Below are 23,057 nucleotides of genomic sequence, written 5' to 3' on the forward strand. Positions count from 1 at the left end.
TCAGACTCCTGCCTCTACTTCCTAAGGTATAAATTGAAGTGTATAAAGTTAAAATGGGGTATACAAAACAGTATGAGGGAGTGAATTTGATCAAACCATATTATATAAATGTGTGAAAATATCACAATGAATCCTCTTTGTGAAATGAATATACACTGATTTAGAAAAAAACAAAGTAAAAAATTTTTAAAGCTGCTCAAAAATATTTCTGAAGGATAGGGTGTATATGTTTATGCTTTCAGTGTTCCAGATTGAACATAGAGCCTTGTGCATTCCACACAACCATTCTACCACTGATCTTTTTCCCTAACCCTTTTATTCATGTGTTTTTTAAAGTTAAACATAGTATAATTTGTTGTGAAAAAAATACAAGCAAAAGCTGAGTTCCATATTGTGACAGCTACTTAGGAGATTAAGAAGTAAAAATCACTTGAGTCCAGGAGTTTGAGACCAGCTAGGTCTCAAAAATAAATAGATAAATAGATGGATAAAGATAAAGATAGATAGACAGACAGAGATAAATAGACAGACAGATAGATAGATAGATAGATAGATAGATAGATAGATAGATAGATAGATAGATAGATGCATGCATACATATATACATGCATGCATGCATACATACACACCAATATAAATAGGTTCATACATATATACATAGATGATAGGTAGATAGGCAGAAGACCAATGATACAGAAAAAAATCAAGTTACATCAAAATGTGAACAGATCACTCTAACTACAGAAGTGCTTCATCTTTAAAGAATTTGCCTAATATGTATTTATAATGTACTATGTGATATTTTTGTTTCTTTTATATGTTCTTCCCCCATGATATAACCCCTCTTTTCACTGTATTTGATTCTGGTGCCCTGTATCTTGTTTATACATTTTTCTAGGTTGGGGAGGGGAAGGGAAATAACAAAATGCTGAAATAAGGATACAGGTTGACCCCTTGTAACAATGAGATATACAAGACACTATGATGAAAATGAACTTTACAACTTGGTGGGGAAGGAGGAGTTGGGGAGGGAAGGGATGGTAGGGGAAAAACAAAGGAAAAGTAACAATGCTTGATAGGAAATGGACTCATTACCTTACTCATGTAACTGTAACCCCTGTATACAGTATCTTTACAATAAAAAATATATACTAAAAAAAAATAAAGAATTTGCCTAAAGGAGTAACAGGCCCAGCTGACCTGAGGTTTTCTATAGGTCCCTTCAATATATCTCTGTCTGATTTCTTCTAGCTGTTTCTCACTATTAGAGAGACTAGTGAACTTTAAGCCAGGAGACTTGTATTCTAATTCCATCACTGTCAATAATAGTTTAGCAGTAGACCTTAGGGAATTCTTACTTTCCTTCTCCCATTTCATTTTTTTCTAAAGCTTTAGAGTAGAATTAATGAGCCTCATTTCCTATGTAATCAATTTAAAACCATCTAAGGAGTTCTTAATCAAAGAAATTCTAAATAGGTTTTTATCAAAGAAATTTGACTACATCACACTGAGAAAAATTTAGAAAGGTAGATACTGTTACTGTCGACTATATCATACCACTCTCGTTAAGAAAAAGATGTTGAACTACTAGAATTGGTAGTGTTCTCATTCAGTTCTGATAAAATTTGCTCCTAAGTATTTATTTCTATGATAGTATGATAATAGCTAGGCTAATATGATAATAGCTAGGATAGTTTTAACCCATCAGATGATGTCTGAATGGTTAAATACCCAGGGTTTCAATTTAGATGTTCAATGAGCCTTTTTGTGAGCATCCATAAGGATTAAGAGCATGCAAATTATTTCAAGAAGTCAAAGCTAAGAATGTTAATCTATTTGCTAAGTGATGAAGTGTTAGTTTCCTTTTGTATAACTCCTTAAAATATCATAGAAAAATAGGAATATGTAGGCAGAAGGCATTTGTTGGCTCTGTAGTATATTACTTACATAACCTTTCCATACTTCAAATTCTACTCCTTGGCCTTCAGGACCTTATTAGTCTGGAAGGTAAGAAACTACTATAGCTTCTTTTATTAATTTAATTTATTTATTCATTCAGTAATGTCTGTGAATCAATGTTTAGCAGCCACTACTACAGATAAATGATGGACAAGGTTAGAAATACCCACAACAAATTCACAGTGCATGATTTTAATACTATGTAGTGAACAGTACAATCATGTAAGCACAGGATGCTACTAGGCACACTGGCACCTAATCCAGGCTTAAAAGGTCAGTGATAGTCTCCTGATGGGAGGAACATCTGACCAGTAACCCAAAAGATGCCAGAGTTAGATCAATGAAGATCTGAGGGAAGGGTCCATCTGGCAGAGAGGATGTACATTTAAAGGGTTTAGAGTAAGGAGGGTGGGACTCACTTAAGGAACAAGAAGAAATCAGTATGGATAGATACAGAGATCTAAAAGACAAGTGATAATAGATGAGCTAGCTAACAGGAATCAACTCATTCTGGATATTGAAATCCATTTTATGGAACTCAAAAACTCCTACATGCAATGGGGAAACACAAGATCAATGTCAAGAATAGAGTATATGGAAAAAATTTAAATGCTAAATGCCTATAATTGAGTCTAGTGATTTCACTTCTATTTTTAGATATACTCAACCATGGAAATATCATTTATCAACAAAAATATTCTTTGCTGTACTATTTCTAATAGCACCAGGTTGGGAATTGCTTAAATATTCATTTTTAAGTAATGTGATTAAGTGATTAAGTAAATCATGAAAATCTGCAACTGGTAATGGTAGTTGCACTGGGGAAACCATGTATTTACAGCTGGAGTAGGAGGGGGCTGACTTAATTTCCATGCTTTTGCATCTTTTGAATTTTTTAACTTGTGAGTGTCATCTCAATTTAAAATAAATGAAAAGCTGGACATCGGTGGCTCATGACTGTAATCTACTCAGGAAGCTGAGATCTAAAAATTGTGGTTTGAAGTCAGTCTAAAATAATAAAACAAAATATAATATAAAATATTTAACTTTCAAGATAAATAAAATAGTTATGATATGCCACTTTCCTTCCCAAACATAAATATGTTAGCAACAATTTTTTAGTTAATCGTTTTTGAGATACATATATAGTGAAAAGTCTATAATTTTATATATTCTATGTACCTAGATGCTTGACCTCATAACATGTATCAAGTAATTCATTCTTTCTCATTTTGATTTATGTTGATAATTTCAATAATTAAATTTCAATTTTGATAGCAGTTGTATTCTAGTGATAGAGCAATTTAAGAGATTTTCACTTAATGCATTTACAGGTTTTCAATTTTAGAAAACAATATAATAAAATTATAGTACTTGAAGAAAATTATAGTTCAGTGATGGTTGTGAAGTTACTTTTTAACATATTTGTTGTTTGGCGATCAACAGGGGGATACAGTTTTTTAACGAAGATAAGGAGTACATTTCTTTTTGAACAGTGTGTTAGCAACAATTTTATAATATTTATATGCCAATTCAGAGGTAGAAAAGCTTGCATGGAGAAAATATAAATTATTAGTTCGTTTGACTATTAATTAACTCTAGAAAAAATAAACATCAGAATATTTTCATGTAAAATTCAATTTGAGGAATCTATCCAACAAAAATGGAAGTACTGTATGTTTACTGTGGTGTAATTTGAGTGGCAAAAAGAAGGGCTAATCCTAATGTATATGAATAAGGAAATTGTTGGATAAAATGTGACATATCCATACCTTTGAATAATATGACCTAGACGTGTGAGTGGCTCACACCTGTAATCCTACCCTACTTAAGAGACTAAGATCTGAGGATCACAATTTGAAGTCAGCCTGGACAGGAAATTCCAAGACTTTTATGGCCAATTAATCACCACAAAGCCAGAAATTTAGCTATGGCTCTAGTGGTGAGTGCCAGCCTTGAGCAAAAAAACCTGAAGGACACCACCCAGGCCCTGAATTTAAGCCCTGGGACTAATAGAAAGAGATTGAGGCTAAGACCCATAAGTAGTTTGACATAGGCATCTGAAGCTCAGGAAAGATATATGGGCTGGAAATAGTGGAATGGAGATCATCAGCTATATTAAGATTCTCAGTTACAAGTGACAGCTAGCTAGTCTAAACTGGCTTTGAGGGAGAAAAATGGAATTTATTGCCTCATTTAATGGCAAAGTCCCCGATAAAACTGGCTTAAAACATGGCTTAAGCTTGAGGCTCATATGATGTCATGAGGACCTTGTCAGCTGTGTTTCCTTGGTACTGTCTTCATTTTCCAGGCATGTTCTCTCTATGTTGTGGCAAAAATAGCTATTAGCAGCTATAAATCAACATCTTACCAGTTCAGCAAGCCCTGTGGAAAGAGTGTGTTTCATCCATCTATTGAATACAGTATGAAAAATGTGCTTAGCAACATTGGAGCAAGCAGTTTGAGTAGAGTAGTTGGAGTAGAAAAGTAAAGGATTAATTTAAATAAAAGGGCTGAAGAGAATAAATAGCCACAGATTTATTAAGCACCTACTGTGTCAAGGCACTGTGTTGTTGTACATTCAAGAACACAAAAATGAGGAAAACATGGTTTCTTGGTTCTGGAATCCACTGTCTTCATAAAAAAAAAACATTATGGTGTAAATAATTTACGGAGGCTAACCTTTAAGCACTTACATTAGATTACAATAGGAGCACAGAGGAGAGTGACAAAATGGTCAATCAAATACATTAAACACATTTATAAGAGAAACACATAATGGCTGGCCCATATTAGGCATACATGTTAGAATGAATGAAGTGACATTTAAATTGAATTTTGAAGGTTAAGTGAGACTTTGAGAATTAGAAAGTCCATTTCTAACAAAATAACAAACAAGTACAAAAGCTAACTAGCCCTTCAGGTTTGCTGGCTCTCCTCTTGGGCATGGGAGGCTTGGAATAAAGGCTGAGGAAAGGCATAATTGTTGGACAGGAAAAATGTGATAAGAGCCAACAGCTGGGGGGTACCTTCAAATGCCCATTTGAGTGCTTAATAAATGGCAATTTAATCCCAAATTATCTTGGCATTGCCCCCATTTCACTATGCCTCTCCTCTACCATCCATATACTGGCATGCAATCACAATTCTTCCTTGTTACTAAATACAAATTATAAGCTAAATCTAATGGTTCTGAACATTGGCAGCAGTATTAAGGCACTGATCATCTACTTACCAAACTCTAGTGCTACCTTGCCAAAGTACATTTAGACCCTTGATGTAATTTACAAGCAATAATCTATCCTACTTTCTTTCATACTTGGGACTCTCATCTGCTGCAAAACATAGATACTATATCATTAATGTGTTCACAGATGTAAAGAGAGCTATTTGCAAAATGGTAAATTACCAAGGATGCCTTCCTAGAGGCTTATGAAATTCAGCTGCATTCTACCACAGTTTCCAATATACAGCACCTTTAATGAATCTAGTGTTGATATGCATTAGGTTTTCTCAAGATGGATGTAGTATATACCAAGCTAAGGGTCTAACCAATCTATGTTTTGTTACATGATGTACTGGAAAGAAGGTAGCTTTGTGTAGCTCTATTCTCTTTGTAGCAAAACAAGTTGTGGGCTTGGCCTGCTGCCAGAAAGTTAGCAGTGTCATCTTTATAGATGAAATTCAGCACATCATTATCTTACATTGTGCCAGAAGAGCAGGAAAAAGATTGACTTGGTAATTTGCTATATTTCAATCCTAATTGTTTAGAAATATGATTTCTTTAAAAGGAAATGGAAAAAGAATGTGTTTCTCATGGTAGCTTCACAGTATCTCCTGAGAGTATGTTCAGTTATTGTAGATAAAGCAATTTGATTCTCTCCTTGAATTTCAGATACATGTTGTCTCTTTAAAAAAATAAACCAGGGGCTGGGAAGGTGGCTCAGTGGTAGAGCGCTTGCCTTGCATGCATGAGGCCCTGAGTTCTATTCCTCAGCACCACATAAGCAAAAAAGAAAAAAGCCGGAAGTGGTGCTGTAGCTCAAGTGGTAGAGTGCTAGCCTTGAGCTGAAGAGTTGAGGGACAGCGCCCAGGCCCAGAGTCAGGCCCACGACTGGACCCCCCCCCCAAAAAAAATACCTAATCTTATGCTGACTTATAGGAGGGTAATCATCCATATCAACCATAAAATAAGAATAGTACCAACCCATCTACTTTTCAAGAAAAATGAATGAGAATGGTTTTATCAAGCATAACAATCTCTTGACCATTTTGTAGTTGAAAATGAAGCTATCCTGTTTTTTTTTTTTTACCAGATTGCAATGTTCAAAACAGATAAATGATAAAACACTTAGAAAAATATGAAGTACTGCTCAAGATTAAGGTGGAGTCTTTTTTTAAATAAAGCTTAAGGGCTGTTTTTTCCTTCTCAATAGTGAATTAAAAATTAAAGAATAAAATTGGACATTAGAGGATGAGAATGTAGCTGAGTGACAGAGCACTTGCCTAGCATGTACAAGGATGTAAGTTTGATCCACAGCACTTCCAAAACTGGATATCATAAACTGTATTTAATATAAGATCACTCTCGCGGTTCAAAGCCAGCCCGGGCAGGAGAGACCGTGAGACTCCTATCTCCAATAAACCACCAGAAAACCGGAAGTGGCGCTGTAGCTCAAGTGGTAGAGCGCTTGCCTTGAGCTGAAGAGCTGAGGGACAGCGCCCAGGCCCAGAGTTCAAGCCCCACGACCGACAAAAAAAAAAAAAAAAAAAATAAGATCACTCAATTGTTACATCTAATCTGGTTTATGATTCAGAAATATACAGAATGTTAAGGTTAGAAAATAAAGTATAATTATTTTCAGCATGCCCCAACTGTTCACAGGTGTTTTATTGTGAAACCACAAATAATATCCTGAACACAGGTCAGAACACCCAAAAGAGGGAGAATGGAAAACAAATCTCAATACAGAGGCCTCATAGTCTACACTAATAACAGAGCACCAATCTCACAAGGCTTATTGGTTCCAGTTATCTGTAAAATTAACAGCTACTTATTGATGGAATGAACATGGTTTTCTGAAAATTAGAATGGTAGAGGGGAATGCTAGATGGTGAGAAAAAGGACACATTTAGTAGTGTGAAGAATAGAAAAATTGTAGACAGAGGAAGAGAAAACTTCTAAAGACACTTCAAAAGTGACATCACTTGGTACCATTAATGTAGGGGCTCAAGTATCTCCATATATCTTGATAGACACAAAGTATCTCAGTATCTCAGAAAGATTGTGGGGAAAGGGCATGATGGAGGAAAGCTGTCCTTCTCATGGCAGTCAGAAAGCAGAGAGATAGCAAAAGAGAGACTAGGGACACATAACCTGCTTCCTCCAAAGAGGTACCACCTCTTAGTTTTCACTCCCTATCAATAATACTATCAAATTATGAATTCATCAGGGTACTAATCCATTAATTAGGACAGATCTGACAGGATATAATCACTTCCCCAAAGCCTCACTAGTTGGAGATAAAGCCTTCAAATACTTGAGTTTTTTTTTCTTGGGAGGGGGGGCAGTTTTCAAACCATAATAGAGTATTCTCAAAACATTTTAGAAAGCTATTCTGTCAGCTTTCAAAGGTTTCTGCTAGGGGAGTGTAAGTCTCACCTAGCCAGAAAACTTCTTCGCGGAACCTCTTAGTAAATGAAGTGTTAAACTATGCATAAGTCTACTAAGGTAGGAGTGTATGGTATTGTAATTAGGTAGAAATCTGAGAAGCCATCTTCAAGATTATATAATTCACTTTTAAATATTTCCTACAATTTTTTCAAATTGTAAAAAACAAATATCCTAAACATAAAAATGATCTCAGACACAATTTAATCATTCTAGGTGCCAGAAGTGTATCCGAATCTTACAGACCATGATGATGATCATTTCTGAGCAGAACTTGTTTGTCAAACTGAATATGGTATAGGTTGGAGAGTTCTGCCTCTTAGTGTACCTCTAACTTAGACCAAGTCAGACTTCATGGAATTTCACAGATTGTTGTAAAGGTCATATGGAATAGCAATTGTGAAAATACTATGCAGACTCTAAAGTAATGTACATATGTGAACCATTGAATACTGAAAAAATGGGTTGTCTTGTTTATTTGTTGGGAATTTCAAATATTCCCAAGAGAGATCTTATAGAGGAGTAGTTAAAAAACCAAAGCCCTAGTTATATTAGGACATCATATAACTTTGACATGGATGGCAACCATAACACTAGAGCAAATGGTCTTTACATGTTTTACCATAACTTGCTGATTACAGCTTCATCCATACACCCTTCTTCCTTCTTACCTTTTTCTGGTTGCATGTTTTTATCGACACATATTAGTACACATTTATAAGCTACAGTATGATTCTTTGATTCTTGTTTACATTGAATAATCAAATTTTCTCATTTCTTTTTTTTTTTTTTTTTAAATTGTATTTTATTTTATTTGAGAACATACTGTACAGAGGGGCTACAATTACATGGGCAGAATAATGCATACATTTCTTACCAAGCATTGCAGCCTCCTCCTTTGTTTACCCTTCACTTCCCTTCCCTGCCTCCCCCCTCCCCCCACCCAATTTTACCCCCCTCCCCCCACCCAATTATACCCCCCTCCCCCCCCCACACCGAAATTGTAAAGCTGGTTTTGACATGACATTTTGTACTTCTCATTGTTGCAACAGGTCCACCTGAATCCTTAAACGATTTGTTTGTCCCCATCTCCTCCACATGATATACTGATATCAAATATAGTGAAAGCGGGGGTTACACTGTGGGGGAGGGACATACAAAGCAATAAAGGAATAATCTTATAAATGCATTAGAAATACATGCATGAAAGAAACGAAAACATTAAAATACATATTTAAGGGTTCATTTTCCTAACATCACATTATCTGGCCTTTTCCGCTTGACTCATACCTATACTAGATATTGCAAATAAGGGAAACCATGGGACCTATGCTTCTTTGGGCCTGGCTTACTTCACTTAATATAATTTTTTCCAAACCTTTCCATTTCCTAACAAATGGGGAAATGTCATTCTTTCTGATGGAGGCATAGAATTCCATTGTGTATATATACCACATTTTCTTGATCCATTCATCTACTGAGGGGCATCTGGGTTGGTTCCATATCTTAGCTATGGTAAATAATGCTGCAATAAACATAGTTGTGCTGGTAGCTTTAGTGTGGTCTTGTTTGTAAACATTTGGGTAAATGCCCAAAAGTGGGATTGCTGGATCATAGGGGAGATCTATGTGAAGTCTTTTGAGGAACCTCCATACTGCTTTCCAAAGTGGTTGAACAAGTTTACATTCCCACCAACAATGAAGTAAGGTTCCTTTCTGTCCACATCCCCTCCAGCATCTGTTGTTATTAGAGTTCTTGATTTTTGCTGTTCTAACTGGAGTGAGGTGATATCTCAATGTTGTTTTGATTTGCATTTCTTTTATGGCTAGGGATGTTGAACATTTCTTCATGTGTCTATTGGTCATCCTTCTTTCTTCTTCAGAGAAGCTTCTCTTTAAGTCTTTCGCCCACTTATTTATTGGGCAGTTGTTTCTTTGAGGATTTGTTGTTGGGTGGTTTAATTTTTTGAGTTCCAAGTATATTTTTGATATGAGACCTTTGTCCGTTGTCAAATTTTCTCATTTCTAAATGGTGAGACTATTAAAAATCCTGTCTTCTATTTTGATATATATAATTATCATTAGCATATACTCCCCTTACTATGCCATAGAACATCAGACTCTCTAATTACATAACTTCTACCTGTTGAGCAACCTCTACCTATCACTTTTGCTTCCTACTCTTCCAAGTCTCTTGTAACATCTAATCTGCATTCAACTTGTAAGACCAGCTTTTGAAGATTCTACTTATAAGTGAAAGTACATAGTTTACTTTCTCAATTGTAACTCTAATCTACCCTTTCAAGATCCAGCTCTAGGACTCATGTTTTAATAAAGGCCTTGAGGAGCCAAGTCTTGTGGCACAGGTCTATAATCCCAGCACTCAGGAGGCTGAGGCAGGAGGATTGCAAGTTCAATGCCTAAATAGCAGGACCTTGTCTCAAAAATAAAAACAAAACAAAACACAACAACAACAATGACAAAGAGGCCCTGATAAACCTCTATGCAAGCTCATCTTCTTAATGCATAGTCTTTAGTGGAGGATTTTGTTTTGGTTTTGGTTTTTGGTGCCATTACTGGGACTTGAACTCAGGGCCTGGTACTCCAAGCTGTACCACTTGATACATGGTGTCACTTCCAGCTTTTTGGTAATTAATTGAAGGTATGATTTTCCTGCAGAGGTTGGCTTCAAATTGCAATCCTCAGATCTCAGCCTCCTGAGTAGCTAAGATTACAGGTGTGAGCCACCAGTGCCTAGCTTAGTAGACATTCATGTATGTATGTATGTATGTATATGTGTGTTATATATGGTATAAATGTGCTGTATATGTCACATATATGTTACATGTGTGTCGCATATGTTACATATATACATGTTACATGAGAAATCACAAGAGGTTAGGAATTCTTTCGATCTCAGTATACCAACTAACTTATACAAGCAAACAGTCAAGGAGTTAATGAATGTTTGCAGACTGAATGAAAAAAATATTATAGGCCCATCCTAAAAAATAGTCCTTTTTTGAAAAAGAAGATTGTGTTTGAAACATCCTAAGAGATAACAGTGGGCAATGCTTCTAAAGCCATGGAAGTTTTATATAATGGCAAATAGTTGGGAGCTCATTGAAAGCTAGAGCAAAGTTGTTATGTTTGCTTTTGAGGTCATAACATTCCGGCCCTATCCAGTTCTATTCTTGTGTCACAGTAATGATGGTGTTCACAAATAGCTTATTCAAAGGGCAGCACTGTGCAATATACATGGTGTTTTCTTTTCAAATTTAAACCCACGAGGGAAAAATTACATTGTAATTTATCATCACATATTTATTATCTCCCTTTAGGTCTCCCAAATGTTATTAATTCTCTGATTGCTGAGGTGTAGTGTGACACTCTTGACCTTTAATTGGCATAATACATGGGTTGGCTAAAGCACATACAGAACAGCCTCCTTACAGTCCCCAGGTTTCTGTATGTTTTTCTGACATACTAGCCATAGTAGACCCTCCCTTTTCCCCCAGCTTAAGAAAATTTATCAGAATGAGAATGAGAGAGATGCTATTATAGGAATGACATTATATGTGTTATTGTTTTAAATAAATTATTGACCTTCCATTTTATGTTAATAGCAATGTATTACAACACACTTCAGTACTTTGGCTGTAAACCACTGGAGCAGCAAAATGGACTTCGGTTTTATATTTAAGGACCTGAATTCAAGTTACAGGAATACCTCTTACTTGCTATGAAACTCAGAATATATACTTATTGATCTGTCAGCTTCAGTGTCTATAAAACGGCAATAGTGGTAAAAAAAAAACAAAAAAAAAAAACAAAAAAAACCTAATTCATTCACTGTGGGGATTAAATAAACTGTTACTTGAAAGGCTATTTTCAAAATGTGAAACATTGGGAAAATGTGAGCTCTATACCCCCATATAGAATTGTGTTTTTCCCCTGTCTCTCATTGTCTGACCCTTGGCTTATGACTTGAACTGTTGTATTTTTCCTTCCCTCACAGTTGATAAACATAACAGGTCCAGATTCACATTCTCATTAGAACTAGCTATGCTGAGTTTTAACTCCTAGAGTTTATGTTTTTGCCTGTATTGGGGCTTGAACTCAGAGCCTCTCAATCTCTCTTGGCTTTTTAACTCAAGGCTGGTGCTGTATTCTTGAGCCATGCCTCCACTTCCAGGTTTTTTTTGTCAGTCATGGGTCTTGAACTCTGTGACTGGGTGCTGTCCCTTAGCTCTTCAGCTCAAGGCTAGTGCTCTACCACTTGAGCCACAGCACCACTTCTGGTTTTCTGGTAGTTTATTGGAGATAAGAATCTCACAGATGTTCTTGCCCTGGCTGGCTTTGAATGGCAATCCTCAGATCTCAGCCTCCTGAGTAGCTAGGATTACAGGCCTGACCACTTTCAGGTTTTAGTGATTAATTGCAGATAAGAGTCTTATGGACTTTCCTGCCCAGGCTGGCTTTGAACTGTGATCCTGAGATCTCAGCCTCCTAACTAGATAGGATTACAGGAATGAGCTAACAGTGCACAGTTTACTCCTAGATGTTTTTTTCTTACTGTGATATATTGAAAAAAAAAAAAACAGTTATGGGACAGTAAAAGATACAATCATGTCAGCTGGTGCCAGTGGCTCACACTTGTAATCCTAGCTACTCAGGAGGCTGAGATCTGAGGATCACAGTTCAAAGCCATCCCAGGCAGGAAAGTCCTCGAAACTCTTATCTCCAATAAAACCACTAGAAAACCAGAAGTGGTGCTGTGGCTCAAGCAGTAGAGCACTCACCTTGAGCTGAAGAGCACAGGGACAGCAATCAAGCCCAGAGTTCAAACCCCACGACCGACAAAAAAAAATTGCAACCACCTTATTTATTTCTGAATTTTCAATCTTTCCTTCACTCCTAGAAATTGCTTTTATATACACAAAGGTCTTGGCTATTCTTTTGCCTTTCTAATACTTCTAGTGTACTCGCACATAGCCTAGTGCAGAAAGACAGCTTAGGGCATGCAAGGAAAAGGAATATGACCACCAAGAGGAAAATAAAAGTAGAGAGTCTAGGAAAGACAGAGTATTGTGTATTGGTAGCTGTCTAAGTTAACCTAAGATATGTTAGCATTTCAAATTTTGCATAGGAGCCCTCAGTAATGGCCTTTAGCTACATCCATTGCTACTGTTCCCAGCTCTAACCCACATGTTCCAACCCAGCAGAATTAAATAGGAAACTTAGACCAAGGCATTTGCAGTGTTTCTTAAGCCTCCAAAAGTAGTACTACCTTACCAGTTGCATGACCTATTGCTTCTAAACCATCTGAAAATTCCCCTTTTTTACTTGCACTGCCTTCTCCCTTTAGCCTTCTCAGTTGGGAACAAGTAAATTTCTAGGTTTCTAACACCAAAGAAATTCTTTTTGTGTGTACAATGAGATTAGACAGTGACAAAATCCAAGCAACCCAAATGCCCACCCATTACCAGCATAATACATGGATAAACTATGATATTTTCATATTATGAATGTATACAACATATACAGTATCACACAGTAGTCAAACCAACACATTGTACAACCACTTTTTGATATGGATGAATATACCATCAATATATAATAGATGTATTATATAATAGATATATAGATATATATAATAGATAACAATTGTAGTTAACAATATACTTTTAAGATTACAAAATTATCTAAATTATAAGCTTACATATTACAGGCTCATGCCTGTAATACCAGCTACTCAGGAGGCTGAGATCTGAGGATTGCAGTTCAAAGTCAGCTGGGGCCAGAACGTCCATGAGACTCTTATCTCCAATAAACTACCAAAAATGACATGTAGAGCCATTGCTCAAATGGTAGACCCCTACCATTGAGCAAAAGAAGCTCAGAGACAGCACCCAGGCCTTGAATTCAAGCCCTAAGACAAAGAAGGAAGGAAGAAAGGAAGGGAGGGAGGGAGGGAGGAAGGGAGGAGAGAGAAAGATGGAAAGAAAGAGAAAAGTTCCTTGGGGCTGAAGGTAGAGTCTCCCATAATACAATTGTCAAAAATTAAACCATAAAGAAAGAAACTATACTCTGTGTGTGTGTATTATGTGTGTGTGTGTGTGTGTGTGTGTGTGTGTGTGTGTGTATAAACTACATTTAAGAAAAATTATTTTGAACATACAATGAATACAATCCTTATTTAATGCTGAAAAAAAGGTAAGCTTGGTACTAGTGGCTTATGCCTATAACCTTAGCTATTCAGGAGGCTGAAATGTGAGAACTGAGGTTTGAAACAGCCTGGGCAGATAAGCCCTTATCTACAATTAACCAGCAAATATCCAGAAATGGAGATGTGCCTCAAGTGGTAAAGCACCAGCCTTAAGTGAAAAAAACAAAAAAGCTAAACAAGGCCCTAAGAACAATCTCTAGGACTAGTATGTCACACACACGTGCACCCATACACATAGAGTTCTAATCAAGTTAAAAATGTTATTGTAATACATACAAATGTGATACATTTATGTGAAAAAGCAATTTAGAGAGTGGTAGACCAAGGGTTCCGGATAAAGTTTCTTCTTGTGGGGAAGAGGCAAAGAGATGAAAATTGGGTTTAAAAATTTGACAAAATAGGGCTGGGAAGGTGGCTCAGTGGTAGAGCGCTTGCCTTGCATGCTTGAGGCCCTGGGTTTGATTCCTGAGTACACATAAGCAGAAAAAAAAGCCAGAAGTGACACTGTGGCTCAAGTGGTAGAGCACTAGCCTTGAGCTGAAGAGCTGAGGGACAGCGCTCAGGCCCAAAGTTCAGGCCCCACGACTGGACCCCCCACAAAAAAATTTGACAAAATAGAAAATTCAGTTTTGAGTGATTGGTTTCTAGGTGTTCATTGAATTATTTGGTAAAATTTTTAATGTTAAAGTGGGCTATATCCAAGCTAGTATTGATTGAGATACTGTCAATAAAAATGCATACCATATTTTCAAAATGTAATATCTAAAGAAAGCAATAGAAAACTGTGTTGTATGTATATATATAAATTACATGCTGAAAGTAAAAGTTTCAGATGTTATTTGGTTAAACAAAATAAAGTATTAAAATTAACCTAATTCTTTTTATATAGCTAACAGAAATTTCAAATTGTGTGTGTGGTGCAAATGTATGGCTTACGTTAGGTTTCTGTTGGTCAATGGTAGTACAGGGAGAGCATCCCTAATCTGAAAATCCAAACTCTGAAATGCTCAAAAATCTGAAGTGTTTTGAGTACCAACATTATACTACAAATTTGATGAGCCATTGTACTAAAATGCTATTTCATGAATAAAAATCCTTAAAATATTGTTTAAAATTGCCTTCAGGTGCCGGATATAAAGGATATATGTAACATAAATGAATTTTGTATTTAGAATTCAATCTCAATACCACATTATATTTGTGCATATATTCTAAAACCTGAAGAATAAACAATGAAACACTTTTGGTCCCAAGCATTTCAGATAAGGAATATTCAAGATGTGAAAGAAGGGGCTGGGAAGGTAGCTCAGTGGTAGAGTGCTTGCCTTGCATACATGAGGCCCTGGGTTCGATTCTTCAGCACCACATAAACAGAAAAAATCAGAAGTGGTGCTATGGCTCAAGTGGTAGAGTGCTAGCCTTGAGCTGAAGAGCTGAGAGACAGTGCCTAGGTCCAGAGTTCAGGCCCCATGACCTACAAAAAAAAAAAAAAAAACCTAATACATGCTCCTTCTGAAACAGAATTAAGCATTAGAGAAAATTATGAGAAACAACAACACAATCTTTGTTCATAGGCATGGGAAGTTTAATAATTTAGTGCATTTTCTCAGCAAATGCATTTTAAGGTAGTAGAATCTGATTGTCAAAGTTATCCCTATTCTATCTCACTTGGTCTTATACCAGAGAAATAATGGTTCAATGTTTGTTCCAAACAGAGAACTAAAGCAGAGGTTCCAGAATCCAGAGTACAATTATTGTATTGTTTAATGGAATTTGTATTTCTTTTCCTGGCCTAGTCTCCTCTCCCCTTCCCCAAAGATGCCATTTGGCATATGTTATACAAAAAGCTGAAGTGAATAGAAATGAATGTTGCAAGAATTTCCTAATACTCCCTGAAAAAAATCAGAAACCCAATGGTATACTGTAAAACCAGAACTAAGAATCATGTTTCAGTGTATTGATCTCCAACTAAGTAGCTTCTCATTTCTCCCAGTGGGTAGCAAACAGCCTTCTGGTGGGAGTATAATGATTTGGAGAAAAAAAAAGATACATCCATTGCTCTTCAAGTCATAGGTTTCTTTCTGTTCTTAGGGAGCAGTTTAATGGAGGTGGCTGTAAGGGGGAAAAAAGAACCCAAAGGTAAGATTTGGATTATGTGCTAGATTGTGAAAACTTTCTTTCCAATATGCCTAAGGTATTATATACAAATCATTAATAGAGAGATAGCTATTTTTTTTCAAGACTTGGGCTAAGTGCCATGGAAATTACAGAAGTTATTTGTCTTTGTGCACATTATGGATTGACAAAATTCAAACATTTTTGGATCCGTTTCTTGGAACAAACACCAAAACAGTTTGATATTTTTCCTTCTTTTCCTTTCCAATGAAATTATTTCTTCATTCAACTTCATTCTATATGATTCTACACCCTACACTGGTTGAGAAATACAAGAAGAAAATAAATACAAAGCAATGTCTTACTTCTGTTCTCATTAGAATCTCTTTTCATTCCCTGCTTTAAAGAAATAGCAGGCTTAAAGTAGACATTCCAAAGAAAGCTTTTCTGAAACTCTCTTTTTCTTGTGCCAGTACTGGAGCTTGAACTCATGGCCTTGGTGCTGTCCCTTAGCATTTTTTTGGTCAGTTGTGGCACTTCTACTAAGGGCCTGAGTGCTGTCCCTGAGCTCTTTTTGCTCAAAGCTCTCTCACTGAGCCACACAGCACCACTTCTGGTTTCACAGTGGTTAATTGGAGAGAAGTGTCTCATAAACTTTCCTGACTGATCTGGCTTTGAACTGCCATCCTCAAATCTCAGCTTCCTGAGTAGCTAGGATAGCAGGCATAAGCTACCAGCACTGGGCCCTTTGCATTTTTGATACCCCGAGTGCCATTCCTACACCTATAGCTTTTTTCTGGTTTTTAATATCCAATTGGAGATAAGAGTCTCTCAGATTTGTCACCCTGGGCTGACTTTGAACTGCAATTCTCTGATCTCTACCTCATAAATTGCTAAGTTTACAGGCATTAGCCACAGGTGCATGGCTCTGAAACTCTTTTGAAGCCATTGTTGATGGCCATCCTATCTACCTTCAAATCCATTGTAATTTTTTCTTCAAATCTAACCCTATTTACTCCTCAGTTCGGGTTTGTCTGTTCATCACTAGATGTTTGCCTCTCCCTCTTATTAAATTGGCAAATCCTTGAAGTAAAGGAATAAAGCTAGGGCTAATTTCAATGTAATATAACAAACATGCTCAGAAAATACTTGTAAAAAGAATTGTTATACAGGACCCATTTGCCACAGTCCTGCCTGGATTTATTTCATGATATTCATGTTTTTCAAAAAAGCTGGTAAGTGCACATGCTATCTCATTCAGAGATTACAAAATGGTAAATTGAAGCCAGAAACAAATAGACATGTGACATGATTTTAGTTTGCATTTATTATGTAAAAATGCATCTTGCTTATGCAGTAGTATATGATATTATTGATCAAAAACAATGCTGGTGGGTTAGACAGCATTTGGGTAGAAAGGCCTCTGGAATTCAATTCCTTTACCTACAGGTCATGATAGTAATTATATTTTTAATTTTTAAGAAGCTTCCGTATTGTTTTCCAAAATGTCTGTATTAATATTCATTCTCACCAACAGCAAACAGGGATTTCCCCTGTTCTATACTCTTTTCAATGTTTTTCATTGTGTAGTTTTGATATAGGTAGATCAGATCTGCTTAGTGTTTTGACTAGATGAGGGAGACTAAAATTCATCGTAATAACCACAAGGTTTCTTGACAAGAGCAATACATTAAAAACATATCAGATGGCTGCCAGGTGCCCCAGTGGTATGCACCTGTAATCCTAGCTGTGCAGGAGGCAAAGATCTTAAGATCACAGTTAACCAACAAATAGCAAAAAGTAGAGCTGTGGCTCAAGGGTGCTAGAGTGCTAGACTTGAGTGAAAAAACTCAGGGATAGCCCCCAGCCCTTAGTTCGAACCCCAGCACTGGCACAATAAATAATTAATTAATTAACAGTCTATTAGATGGTCATGCACTTACAGACCATGCACAAAGCCCTGAGCTCTGTTTCTACTTCTGGAAAAAAAAAAAAAAGATGACATACTTAGCAGAAATTTCTCTCTTTCTTTCTTTTTCTTTTTTTTTTGGGGGGGGGGTCGTGGGGCTTGAACTCTGGGCTTGGGCGCTGTCCCTCAGCTCTTCAGCTCAAGGCTAGCACTCTACCATTTGAGCTACAGTGCCACCTCCAGTTTTCTGGTGGTTTATTGGACATGAGTCGCACGAACTTTCCTGCCTGGGCTGGCTTTAAACCATGGTTCTCAGATCTCAGCCTCTTCACTAGCTAGGATTACAGGTGTAAGCCACTGGCGCCTGGCCAAGAATTTCTTTCTAAATTAAAACACCTTATGAATATGAGGTTCTTTTATTGTGATTACATTTATAGCTTCAGCATTCAAAAGGCGATTCATTTCCTGTTAACTTCCCTGTGGTTTGAAAATGAAGCCACCAGTGTTTGGCCTTTGTCTGTATAGTAAAAAAAAAAATGTCAATCTTATCACAGATGCATTTTGTTTAAAAAAATAAAACTAGATAACTTTTGTCTTTCTTGAAAATTAAGGGACTGTGGTTATGGCTTATATGGTAGAGTGCTTAAAGCCCTGAGTTCATCCCCCCGTACTACAGAGAAAAGAGGGAGAAAAGAAGGGAAACAAAAGGAGAAAAATAAAAGAAAGAGAAGGAAGAAAGGAGGAAGGAAGACAGGAGAGGAGGAAAGAGAGAAAGAGAATGAAGGAAAGAGACAAAGAGTTTTGGTATGGTGGCTCAAACTTGTAATCCTAGATACTCAGAATGAAAAGACAGGCAAAAATTTAGCAAGAACTCAAGCCAGATGTGATGATGCCTGCTTACAATCCCAGTCACACAGGAGGAGTAGGTAGGAAGATTGTGAGCTGAGACCTAGCTTGGGCAAAAAACATATGCCCCTATCTAAAAATTAACGACAGCAAAACAAAACAAAAGGTCTGTTGATGTGACTAAAGGGGTAAAGCACCTCCCTGACAAGCATAAGGCACTGATTTCAAAATCCAAGTACTGCCAAAACAATTAAACATTTCTTAAACATTTATTGATGTAACTAAAAGTAAGAATATTATTTATGTTACAAACAGAAAATTTCCAAGGCACCTAAATAATACTTTGGTGACTATATCAAGGCCTGTTATAATCATTTTAGTCTTTAATGATTGTGTACATTTATGAGGCAGAGTATGGTATTTTTAGAACATTATCATAGAAATTCATTATAGAAAGATTCAATCAAGCCAATATCTATTGTCTCAACAACTGACCTTTTTGTGTGTGTTGAGCTTGTTAGCAGTTTTAAAGTATACATCATTATTAGCTGTGGTCCCTATTCAGCCTGATGCATTACCAAAACATACTCTAACAGAATCTTTGGACTTTCCCCTTTCTTATTCCCTCCCCTGCCCTTCCAGCCTCTGATTTCTACCTTCTCTCTGCTTCTGTGGGTTGCCCTGGTTTAGACTGCACATGTAAGTGCAACTAAAAGAATGTGTCTTTCTGTTCCTGTGATATATCACTTAGTATAATGTTATCTGGTTCCCTACTTGCTGTCATTAATGGCAGGATTTCCTTTTTGAGGCTATATCGTATTCATGTCTATAATAAAGCCTCAGAGTTGTACAGCCATCACAATCAGTTCCAGAACATTTTCATTACCTCAAAAAGAAATCTTTTGCTACCATTGTCTTCCCATTGTCTTCTCCAGACTTAGGCAACTACTTAGGATACTTTTTTTTATCTCAGTACTTTGTCTATCCTGGATATTTCATGCTGCTTATACACTATGTGGTCTATGGTGGCTGGCTCCTTTCTTAGCATAATATTTTTGATGATATAGCATGTGTCAATACTTCATTTCTCTTTTATTGTAATATTCTCTCTATATATTTTATATCTATATTTTTCCTCATATTTTTCTATATGTTGTATGTATAATACATTTGTATATTATGCACACATAAACACTCACTTTAAACTTTTGTGTATGTGTGTGTCACGGAGCCTGAACTTAGAGCCTGGGTGTTATCCCTGAGCTTTCTTTTTCTCAAAGCCAGTACTTGACCACTTGAGCCATAGCTCTACTTCTGGCTGTTTCATAGTTTATTGAAATGGGAGTCTCACAGACTTTCCTGTCCAGGCTGGCTTTGAACCACAGCCCTCACATCTCAGCTTCCTAAGTAGCTAGCGTTATGGGCATGAGCCACCAGTATCTGGCAATTTAAACTTTTGTAGTATAACACTGAATGGCATTAAATACATCTATAAACTGACAAGATAAATTGAAACCCCTTGTGCAACTACTTAAAGATAATTTAAAAGAAATAAGAAATCAAATAAATGCATCCATAATGTTGCACTACCATCTTCGCTATTTATTTTTTCATTTGTACAAAAGAAATTGTGCCTACCAAAGTGACACCCCGACACTCGCTTTTCCCCAGTCTCCCTTCTCTACATTCTGTGACTTTTCCTATTCTAGGCACCAGAATTATAGAATATTTGACCTTTTGTGTTGGCTTACTTAGCATCTCTTCAAGGATCATCCATGTTACAGCATATATTGTTATTTAATTTTTTCCATAATTGCAGAATACATTTATGGATATACCATATTTTACCTATTCATCACTTGAAGGGCACTTGGATTGTTTCAACCTTGAGCTGTTGTGAATATGATATACATATATGGATATATGTATGAATTTTTTTTTGCTAGTTTAGTTTCGGTTTCTTGGTACTAGGGTTTGAACTGAGAGCCTATCACTTGTTTGCTTTCTGGAATGGTACTCTACCACTTGAGACATACCTCTGATCCAGTGTTTTGCTGATTGTTTTGGAGGTGGAGTTTAGCAGACATTTTTTCTCAGGCTGACCTTGAGCAACAATCATCTGGATCTCAACCTCCTAAGTAGCTAAGATTATAGGCATGAGCCACCAGCACTCACCAATATGAGTTTTTAAATGGTAATATGCTTTCATCTTTCTTGAATGTATATCTAGCAGTAGAATTGCTTGGCTGAATTTTAACTTTATGTTCAACCTGTAGAAGAACTTTAAGATAGTTTTGCAAAACAGCTATACAATTTTGCAATTCCCCTAGAGTAGTGAATGAAGCTTCTAATGTCTCTAATCCTTGCCAACACTTTTTCTATTATATCTATCTAATTGTTGTGGAGTGGCATCTTACTGTAGTTAGGGACTGTTTATCAGTGCTGGGGATAGAAATCGGGGCCTTGGGTAGAGGGGCGGGGGGAGGATGGTAAGGGATGGGAAGGGTAAACAAAGGAGGAGGCTACAATGCTTGATAAGAAATGTGCTCATTATCTTGCCCATGTAATTGTAACCCCTCTGTACAGTATTTTTCACAATAAAAAAAAAACTCAAAAAAAAAGAAAAGAAATCGGGGCCTTGTTCATGCTAGGCAAGCAGTCTATTACTGAGACACACCCCTACCTCCATTACAGTTTTTATTTACAATTCCCTCATGGCTACTAATGTCAAGCATCTTCTCATGCACTTATTAAATTTATCTGTTTTTCTTTTGTCACTCATAGTTTTTATTTTTATTGTCACTCATTGTTTCTATTGTAACTCAGAGTATGTCACTCTCTCTGTAACTTGATGTTTAGTATATCTCAAGTGGCTCTATGATTTTGTGATGACTTCAGAGTTCTGTTACCTTCTTTGAGAATCAATTTCTATCTTAGTTTCTCTCTTATTTAGCTCCCTGCAGAACTAGAGGGTCTAAACTGGGAGACAAATAATGGATATTTCCTTTCCCTCACACTGCTGTAAGGACCATTTCTTTCTGTCTTGAAGTTGTCAGAAATAGAAAAAGCTTTTAGTCACATAGGTCTATCTGTGCCTTTACATCTAGCCAAACTACATATAGTTTCTTTAATAAATGACTGGGTTTTAGGGCTACATATGTAGCTCAGTGGTAGAGTGCTAGCCTAGAACTAGACCCTGGATTTGATGCCCAGCACTTCCAAAAAATAATTGAAGTTTTCCTCCAGAGAGCTATCATAGTAGTCATTCAATAACACTTCACTATGATGTTAGCTGTTAGGCCCTAGCAACCAGTGCTTTTTCTGAACAACTTGGTTACTGAGTGTCTCAGCAAAAAAAAAAAAAATTCTTAGCTGATTACTACAAAAGATCAAATTTTTACCAGAACAAAACAGTTATACATTTAAATGAAAAAGGTTAGATGACCTCCAAGGTTTTTTCAGCCATGAAATTATATTGATTTTAAACAGAGCTAAAATTATTTCATAAAAATTATTTGACATATCTAATTCATTTATCCATTACTAAATAAGCAAAGGGCTGTAATAAAGAACACACACTTTCCCAAATAATTATTTCATGTATTTGTGCTGTTTCCCAGGTTATGTGGCAGGCATTCTAATCCTTGCCTCATATGTGCACAACAAGCAGAGATTATTCTCAGTTTATATAGAGATACATACAATAACCTCAGAGATGTTGTTATTTGAGCAAAGGTGAGAAAAGATAAGACAATGATAGACTTCCTTGTCCAATTTTGCCCCTCAAAGCAGGTTTTCATTTTGCTTTTTGATGCTTCCAGACCTGATCTCAAACTGAAAGCATTCAGCTTGACCTTCTGTTGCCCATATCTTGGGCAGACTGTGCTTTCTTCAGAACTACTTGGCTGGAAGATTTTTCATTTATAACCATTCTACTGGGATCATAGGGCTTTAGCTTACTTTGGTGTTTCTTGATGAAAAGAAGTTAAGGTGAATTTTTTGGTAAAAAGTTAGAATTTTAGTAGACCACAAGACCACAGTACCTCCAAAATATAATCTCAGTGGGGTCTATCTCTCTTATCACTAGATCTCTTTAGCTTGGTGAGAGAGGACTTGAACATTATTGGCAATGTCGTACAGTACTCAAAATGTAGGCACAGTTTCCCTATTGCTATACCAGAGAAAATGTCTCTACTACAAGCCTCTACTACAGAATATAGGGGAATTAAACAGGAAATGTTTACGTCACATTACATTTGTATACAGTTTGAATTTGGTCATGGTGGCACATGCCTATAATTCTAGTATTCAGGAATCTGGGGCAAGATT

General features: G+C 36.5%; 1 protein-coding gene across 8 annotated transcripts in view; it reads left to right on the forward strand.

Annotated features, from left to right (window-relative positions):
• Eda (ectodysplasin A) overlaps positions 1-23,057 on the forward strand; it is a 403,176-nt gene that overhangs the window by 313,025 nt on the left and 67,094 nt on the right. For 4 of the 8 annotated variants that reach the window (XM_070040247.1, XM_070040248.1, XM_070040249.1 and 1 more), the window contains exon 3: positions 15,950-15,997. The exons of the other annotated variants lie outside the window; for them this stretch is intronic. In XM_070040247.1, the coding sequence (XP_069896348.1) occupies positions 15,950-15,997 (48 nt within the window). The remainder of the gene's footprint in view (positions 1-15,949; positions 15,998-23,057) is intronic. 8 annotated transcript variants of the gene reach the window in all.

Source organism: Dipodomys merriami, unplaced genomic scaffold, assembly GCF_024711535.1.
Source record: "Dipodomys merriami isolate MVZ:Mamm:240054 unplaced genomic scaffold, mDipMer1.0.p SCAF_3, whole genome shotgun sequence".
In the NCBI taxonomy this organism is placed as follows: Eukaryota; Metazoa; Chordata; class Mammalia; order Rodentia; family Heteromyidae; genus Dipodomys; species Dipodomys merriami.